This window comes from Nothoprocta perdicaria, unplaced genomic scaffold (genome assembly GCF_003342845.1).
Source record: "Nothoprocta perdicaria isolate Ctin4 unplaced genomic scaffold, notPer1 scaffold_121, whole genome shotgun sequence".
NCBI lineage: Eukaryota > Metazoa > Chordata > Aves > Tinamiformes > Tinamidae > Nothoprocta > Nothoprocta perdicaria.
This window is the reverse complement of record NW_020454328.1, coordinates 1,146,130-1,154,713: the sequence shown is the minus strand read 5'-3', so window position 1 is coordinate 1,154,713 and position 8,584 is coordinate 1,146,130. Positions and strand designations below refer to the sequence as shown.

The 8,584-nt window shown below is 51.3% G+C and overlaps 1 protein-coding gene across 1 annotated transcript in view; it reads right to left on the bottom strand.

Annotated features, from left to right (window-relative positions):
• The window catches only part of MLLT6 (MLLT6, PHD finger containing), a 34,569-nt gene that overhangs the window by 25,533 nt on the left and 452 nt on the right, over nucleotides 1-8,584 (bottom strand). The window contains exon 2 of the mRNA XM_026054502.1: nucleotides 5,358-5,437. Coding sequence (XP_025910287.1) covers nucleotides 5,358-5,437 — 80 coding nt within the window. The remainder of the gene's footprint in view (nucleotides 1-5,357; nucleotides 5,438-8,584) is intronic.

The following is an 8,584-nucleotide window of genomic DNA, read 5'->3' as shown; positions in this document are numbered from 1 at the left end:
AAGGAAGAGGAGATGCTTCATTTGCAGCAAGGTGATGGACAGTGCTTTTGAGAAGAGGAAAAGGGAGAAGGACACAGATGGTTTGGGAGCAACTAGATGCTCTGACACACCGAGATGCCACCAGGTCCCGCCGGCGTCTGGGCCGAGGCTTGAGGACAGCCTTGACTTTGATGGCTTTTTTTAAAGAAAGTTTCTACCCTTGCGGTCAGGGAGCGAAACTGAAAACCATGACTCAGAAAGCAGCAGGCAAATGAAGAGGACCCATCACCTATCTTTCTTCCTTTGTCCTTCCTCCTTCCCTTCTCTTGTGRATTTTTAAACTACTATTTTCCAGCCAATCTCATGAATTGGTGGAGTCAAAATCACTGTCTTTTTGGGGTGGCTGCAGCCCAGCCTGGATGTCCCCGGCATGGGGAAAGGCTGGGGTGGGAAGTGGAGGACATGAGGGCAGTCATGATGGCCCATGATGGCCCAGCTCTGCATCTCCTGCCCAGAGCCACCCTCCGCGTGGCACCATCTCCTGCTTGCTGTCTTCTGGGGACGTTGTGGGGGTAAAAGCGGGGGCAGTTCCCTGCAGGGCATGGCCACCACTGCCCCAGGGACGAGCCATGGGATGCCAAGGGGACGAGCAGGTCAAGAGAGGGGATCCTGCCACTCTACTCAGCTCTGGTGAGGCCAAACCTGGAGTATTGGGGGCAGTTCTGGGCTCCCTAGGACAAGAGGGACATGGAGCTTCTAGAGAGGGTCCAGYGGAGAGYRACWAAGATRATTAAGGGACTGGGACATCTCTCGTATGAGGAGAGACTGASTGAGYTGGGCCTGTTCAGCTTGGAGAAGAGAAGGTGAGAGGGGATCTGATTAACATGGATAAATAYATGAAGGGAGAATGTAGGGAGGARGGGGCCAAGCTCTTCTCATCGGTGGCCAGCGATAGGACAAGGGGCAATGGGCCCCTCCTGAAACACAGGAGGTTCCATCTCCAGGTGAGGAGGAACTTCTGCACTGTGAGGGTGCCCGAGCCCTGGACAGGCTGCCCAGGGAGCCTGTGGAGTCTCCTTCTCTGGAGGTCTCCAAACCCGCCTGGATGCCGCCCTGTGCTCTGGGTGTCTCTGCTGGAGCAGGAAGGTTGGACTGGATGATCTCGAGAGGTCCCTTCCAACCTGGAACATCCTGGGATTCTGGGATTCTGTGATGTCCCCTTGCCACCAGCCAGTTGCTGCAGCAGCCTCTGAGGTGCCACATGGCACTGTCAGGACCCAGCACCTCGTTGCAGCTCCATGGGGAGTCCTCATGTTCATCTGGATTAATTGCAGCCCTCCCAACCCCGTTATTGCCCTGGCTTTTGTGCCACGCAGGCTCCCCCTCCGTGTCCCGTCTGGCCACCAAGAGCCTTTGGGGAGGCTGTTGGGGCACCCTCCTGCACACGGGGACAGCGCCCAGCCCCAGCACCACGTCCAGGAAAAGCACAAGTGACCCGAAAACAGGCTTTTTTCCCCCAGCTCCGTGGTATCACCCAGGGAAAAACATCATTTCAGGTACTTCTGCTGCTGTTGCTACTCGTTTTGAAAAGCAAGCGCCTGACTTTCTGCAGAGCGCAACGCTTATTTTTTCTTTCATTTCTTGGTGGAAACCTCTAATTTGTTTATTCGAAAAAGAAAAAAAAAAAAAAAAAAACCTGTTTTTCTGTGAAAAACATCAGAAAGTTTTGAAATGAGCTGTCCCCAAGCACGGGCGGCAGCGAGGCGGTGGCTCCTACCGCTCTGAGTGTGCACGGGCCGCCGCTCTCGCTCGCGAGCCTTTATTTTTGCTGCATTCATTGTCCCGAGCAAACCTTGCGTTCAATGGGACAGATGTTCCCCCACCACCACAAAAAACAACAATAGCAATTAAAAAAAAAAAAAAAAATAAAGACCAGTGCATCACTGTATTAAGCAATAACTGGCTCAGCTTTGGCCTTCCTGGACAAGGTAGATGTCCTTGGATGGCCCTCAAGGACCTTCCATGGAGGTGGATCCCTTAAGCAAGTTCAAGATTTGCTCTGTTGACATTTGCAGCTCGTGGTGGAGTTAAAAGAAATAAAATTGCTGCAAAATTGCAGTCGGGAACTGAAAACACTTTGGTAGGGCTTGCATGTGTRGGGTGGCCAAAGAGGCACCTGCAGCCTGGGTAAAATCCATGCCATTTTGGTGTAAATAAGGGATGGGAGGGAAAAGGTCCATGCCGCGGGCATCCCTTCCCAAGGAACATGGTCTGGAGCCGGGATGAGCCCGGGAGATGTTGGCAATACCGCTGGGGAGCCCCAGCACGAGCTGCTCTCCCCCCAGCAATGGCAAAGCCCGGCAAAGCCAAGCGAGACCCGGCTTAGCGGAGACACTGCAATAAGAAATTTGCACTTGAAAAGGCGCCTCCGCTCTCCCCTCCACCCCCCAGATCAAAGCAGCTCTCCCACCACGCGATTAGCAAAGCTCTGATCGCGACAAGAGGGGTTAACAGCTCCAGCGGGCCCCGCGCAAGCCTTTTTAATAGCCCCGCTCCTAAGTGACAGCGAAAGCCTTCACATGATCCTCACATGAGTGCCCTCTGGCCACCGCAGCTCCCTGGCCGCCCTACACAAGTTGCTTACAAAGYGGATGGGCTTTGCCTTGCTTACTGTAAGCACCAGAGCTAGCACGGCCTCCTTCAGGGACCTGAACATCTGAGGAGGCTTTATGAGCAGGGATTAGTGCTACCTCTTCCTTTTATTCCACTTGCCTACACCTAGGCAGTCTCTGGGTTGCATTATCATCATCATCATCATCATCACAGCTCTGGAAAAAGGGCAGTGTTGGTTGATTAAAACCAGGTTGTGGCRGCTAAGGTGAGAACTTCTGACCCACTGGGCCTTCTAGCTCAGAAGATGCACCAGAAGAACCCAGTTAGGRCTGGGTGCTGCAGTTTGGACTCCTGATTTCTCTTTCCTAACCCCAAGGGAGGGTGGAATCCATGTTAGCCCAAGGAGAGCGCCAGAAATCGGGAGATCTATGTTTAAAAACCTTCACTACGACATGCAGTACTCTTTATACCTTCAAACCTCATCCTCAAGGCCAAAATATGGATATTTGGGCAAGAAATGGGTGTGTTGTGCATAAAGCTTGTAAACTGTTTTTAAGATTCTTGTATGAAGACAGGTGTGGGAAGACAAAACACGATTGTTTTCATAGGAGTTTGCCATGSAGTCAAATAGGAGTATCAGTTCATGCTCCTGTTGGCAGCGTGTTGGGACTCATGGAGCAGCCTCCCTCACACAGGACCCTCAAAGCAGCATCTTCAGGCAGATCATGATGGGGAAATCGAGGCACAGAGAGGGACGGCGAAACCCAAGGGCAGTGAAAGAGCCACAACCCTCCGGACCATGAGGGACAAATTCAGCTAGCGTTTTAGCAGCAGTGCCAAGCACACATCTCCTAAGACGTGACTCATTTCCCTTACTCTGATCATGCCGTTCCCTACATCAAAGAATTAGATTCTTTTCATGTATTTACCCGCCTGGGTACCTGTTGCTGGTGTTCAACTCCAAAAGAGAGGGATTTAGATAAGAAATCATGCCCAGCTCTGCTTAGGAAGGAAGATGATCACTGCTCGGTTAGAGGAGCGGGGCTGAGGGCCTCATGACTGGGCATGACTGCAGCCCACCACGCGTTGTCCAACAGATTTACCGCAGGCACGTTAAAGAAGGAGCCACCTGCAGGGATATTGTTTTCTCGATGTCTTGGAGGCCCTTTGAAGTCCAGAACGTACAAGTGCAAAGTTAAATCCTGCTTGCAACGTGTGCAGGTGAGGAGGACTTGTGTGCACCCGTGTGGCTCCAGCTGAGATGCCACTGGGGCTGTGACTAGCCCTGCAGAGCTGCTCTTTGCCTGCACACTTGGGCAAGTGGGGGGAAAGACACACACGCCAAATCCAAATTTCCCTCGTTGCTAGGAAATGTCTTTGAGGTGTCTTTGAGTAGTTTTACATTTGATCTTCTTTCCTGCGGAGGGCAGGATTTGACAATGGCCAAAGAGTCTGAGGATGAAAGTTTGCTCTTGTTTGCTCTTGTTTGCATTCCTACTGCCAACAAGGAGTGAGTTAAAGCAATGCAGGGAGCCCGGTACGGATCCCTAATTCCGCCCTTCGCTCGCCTTTGCCAAGTTCTTTGCCCATCTGTGCAACAGATTAAGCTTTTGTGTTGCAGCAAGCGCACGGTTTGCTCAGGCTTGCACAGATCCGTGCATTCAGAGGTCACCTGCACTTGTCACTGTCACTGTCCCAGGTGTGCACTTTAGCACAGAGCCAGCTAAATCGGTTCAGAAGGCAGTGCTGGCATTGAGAAGTGCCGTTTGAGTTGATTTAGGCTTGAGAAAAGTCCAAGTTTAATTTAAACGCACTCTTAATGAAGCGAAGAGGGGGAGCTCTCTCAGATTTATGGCATGGCAATTGCACATACACCTGCGGCATAACTAGCATATAGATCTASACCCCGCTCGCAGCGCTTACTTAGGGAGCCGTCTCTGACGATGGGAAGTTATTGCAGAGTAGTTCGAGCGCTAGAAACTCGCAGCCTAGTTCTCTGCACAAGTAACGTGGCCACCTAGACGACCCTAAGCAGCAGCCCTGGCCCGGTTGTTTCCACTTTCTTCCCTCCCTGGGAAATGCCAGAATTAATTAAGAGCATTTGTAAAGTGTTCCATGCCGCTAAACTGCTACTTAGGCACAGCCTAAACCCTGCTCCAGCTTCCTGCCATTCTGCATGCTGTTTAACCAGCTCGGAAGACTTCATGCAGCAGACAGTTGCAGTGAGGGAGACGTGAGTGCCAACCCACCCTGTCAGTCAGTGTGGTAATTTATACAGAATAGCAGCACCTCAGGCGATGCCAACTTTCCTTCACACCAAAACTTCCCGAGGAATTGCCTGGGAAGAGCTCAGGGATGCCACCTTTTAGAATAAAAAGGTTCCTTTTAGAATAAAAAGGTTCGTTATTATTTAGAAGATTGAGCTTTCTAGATTCAAAACATTTTGATCGACAACAACTTGCTTAAAAAGTGCTGGCAGTTCCTCAAAACGTTCCTCCAAAAGACTAAGAGCACTGTATAAAATTGTTTCATATAATTATTCCTACTGCCTAAGCAAGAAATCAAGGGAAGAATTTTAAAGGAGAACTGGCCTCTTACACGGGGGAGGAGCAAGTGCCTTGTCCGAAGCCAGGATTATATTCCTAATAGCTCCGMACATGATGGCTCCATCACTTTTGTCAGCAGAGCACATTTGCTACCAGGAGTGGGATGAAGGGCAGTGAACAAAGTTATTCAGCGTGAGGCCGAGCGTGTTTCGTACTCACCACCCGGGCGGCTCGCTCTTGAGATTCACATTTCCGACAGAACCAGGGTCCGGTGGGAACCTGGACAATCCCATAGCAGGCTGCAAGGAAAGCACAGAGTTCGCGTGAGCGGCTTCCAACAGGCTGCTTCGTCTCTCGGGTGCACGTGGGAGTTTGTCTGAAGGAGCTTCCTCAGCCAGAGATGCATGACAAATGCAAAAATTAGACCCAAATAGCATTTTTCCCCCCTTTTCTGGTTTCCAACACCCAGCAACAGCAGACAGCCCTTTCCCTCTCCGCTCAACATACTTCCTTAGGATAGCTGACTCTGCTCTGCCTTGCACATGAAAAGCTGTCTCCAAAGCAGAKTTTTAAGGTCATACCACATATGAACCCCTATATGATCAGGCCAGATTATTTCAGCAGGTAAAGATGGACATGAAGCAGTGAAGGGACTCACTTAAGTCCTCGCTACACAGCTGGAATTAGAGCCCAGAGGCCAGTAACCTACCTCCACGGGCCCATATGGCTGCTCTTCAACAGACTCCTCTCTAAATGCCTGTTTCAAGAAGTGGGAGGTTACGAAAGGGAAGCGACTTCTCCTCTGAGCTGCGTTCTTGAGGAGAACTCAGCACTTAAGTCAGTTGTCAAGTTTTGGAAAGTTGCTCAGAACGGAGCAATTCATAGTGTGCAAGGTTTCTCCAAGTTTTCAAATAATGACATTTTCAATATGAAAAATCCTTCTGAAATTCAGGCCTAAATGGGAACGGAGTGCTTCAGAAACTTGTTCTACTGGCGACCTACTGCCTACAAAAGAAGTCGTTTCTGTAATTTCCTACTCCTTAACTTTTCAGGTGTCCCTAGTGATGTAAATACAAAATAAGGAAATAGCTAGTTAGTAGGCCCCTTAACCATAATTAAGACGAAGATAAAATCTCAGCAGCAAGGAGGAAGTCATCTGAGTGAGAACTCAGATAAACACCCGTTTACGCTCAGTTCCCTAAGTCATACCCATGAGCAGCCGTTTGCAGCCTGCAGCCTCAGAATTAATACTGAGAATGAGTTTTGTGTTACTATAACACAAATTTTGTGTTAATATAACCGGGTCCCGTTGAGAACCCAGCAGATGTCCCTTCTCCAGCAGTTCTGGGCAGCCTCTTCCATTGCTTTCAATGTCACTCCTGACTGTCTCGGGGCCTCCCTTGGCAAGACGAAGGTCCCACTCCTCTAAAGAGGACAAGGTGGCTTGAAGACCCCTCTCCACTTTCAGCAGCCTCCTCTCTAACTGCCCAGGGATGGTCTCTGGGGGCTCTGGAGGAAGCATTTCATACTCCATAAGGGCTCTTGGCCCCCAAGCAAGTAAAGACAGGGGTGAACAGGTTGTGCGTGTTCTGGCGAGGGTAGAGGAACATCTCAGGACAGAACAAATTGCATTTTCCTTATTCCACCTTCAAATTCAGGCTGGCAGTTGGACTGGAATCTCAATCACTCGAGACATTCGAAACTGCACTGGACAAGGGATCTGAAAAGCTCCTGCTGGCAGCAATCCCGCGGCGTTCCCCGGGGGATGGACCAGGCATGACCCCCAATAGGTTTTCTCCATCTCTCTAATGTCTATGACTCCACGCGAGCCAGGAAAGCGAACGTGATTGTGGAGTTAAACCAAGAGAGCTGCCTCCGAGATGAGCCAAGGCACAGACGTAAGAAAATAGAAACTACATAAAAGCAGTGACAGAGGAGCCTGCCTTGAGTCCATCTTTAGCAGCGGGCTTAGGGCCAGAAACAAGCACTCAGCTGGAGACAGCTCGAGCTTCTGTGCCCACTGCTCAGCGAGAAAGAAAACAAGAAAACAAAAACGCAGAACATACAGAAGGCAGAGCTGAAAACATTATTTGCAAGCGTGCTTAACTATCTTACAAGATCCTTAGTTTCCAGCTAGAAGTTTCTGATAATATGGTGAATTTTCTATGAAAAAAACAACGTTGTCATAAAAGCAATACTGATTTCTTTTTAAACAAGCCATAGCGTGTAGCTTCTACGTAAGCTTAAAAGGAGATAAATAAGAGGGTTCTTTATTTAGTTGCACAATTATTTCAGAAGATAACTGTGGTTTTGCAAATCCTGAAAAGCAACACGAATCCATCCCAGCTCACGTGTGTGGTTGCAGGAAGGGGCTAGATGAACCACCCCGTCGTGTTTTGTTTCAGTTCAGTACCTAAAACTCTACCAAAACATCGCCCAGCTGCCAAGCCTGGCCCCAGCCTTTGAAGAAAGGGCTGAAGGTATTYTGAGCAGCCACTAGGAATAACGATATTCCTTGTGAATTATTACACCCTGGAGGCCTCTTCCGAGTCCTCAGTGTAAAGCTAGGCTTTCCGAAAACGAACAGAGCCCCCTTGGAGCCCTTCCTGAGTGTTTAACTCCCCCCGAGCGGAGCTACCTGCTCCTCTTTGGGAGCAGCAGCAAGGGGAAGACCTGGACAGTGCCCCCCTGCATGGGCCCAGAAGGAGGCACCTGAAACAGCAGAATTTGAACCTGTTCTTGCTGGCAAATAAAGTGTCTGTATTCATCCAGGAGCGGCATGACGATGCCCTTCATCTCCCTCCGAAATAGAGAGAGCAGACACCCCCTTTTCCAACATGTGGTTCCATAACGAACAGCAGGAGAAGCAGAGCAGCAGAATGGGAAGCGTGGGCACCCGCAGCAGGTTGCTTTAGGACACGGGACATGGGAGCAGCGGAGAATCCCCTGGCAGCGTCACTTCCACCTCCGAACTCCCCATGCTGCCCACGCGTCACCTCCGCTGAACTCCCCACCCGTCACCTGCCGCCCGAGCGGGGCTGCACCCAGCGCCCCGCGAGCGAAACAAAGCGGGACCCCGGGCCCCGCGGGCCGCGGTGACAGCGCGGAGCGGGGCGGGCTGCGGCCGGGAGCCGCTCGGGATGTGCAGGGAGGCGGCAGGACGAGAAGAGGCCGTGGAGCAGCCCAGCCCGAGGAGGCCGACGAGCCGCACGCCGTTCAAAACAAAACCCAACGCGCCGCTCGCCAGCCCTTTGGGCCGCGTTTAAGCGAAAGCCGAAATGTCGCTTCCTTTTTCGCTCCCCTCCCCTCGCTCCGGAGGGCAAACTTTGCAGCGGGTGCCAGGGCGAGTCATTTAAAACGCAAATCGCGCGAATGCGGCGCGGGGGGGAAAGCGCTGCCCCCGCCGCTGCCCTTGGCGGCCGCGGCCCCGCCGCCCGCGCAGGGTT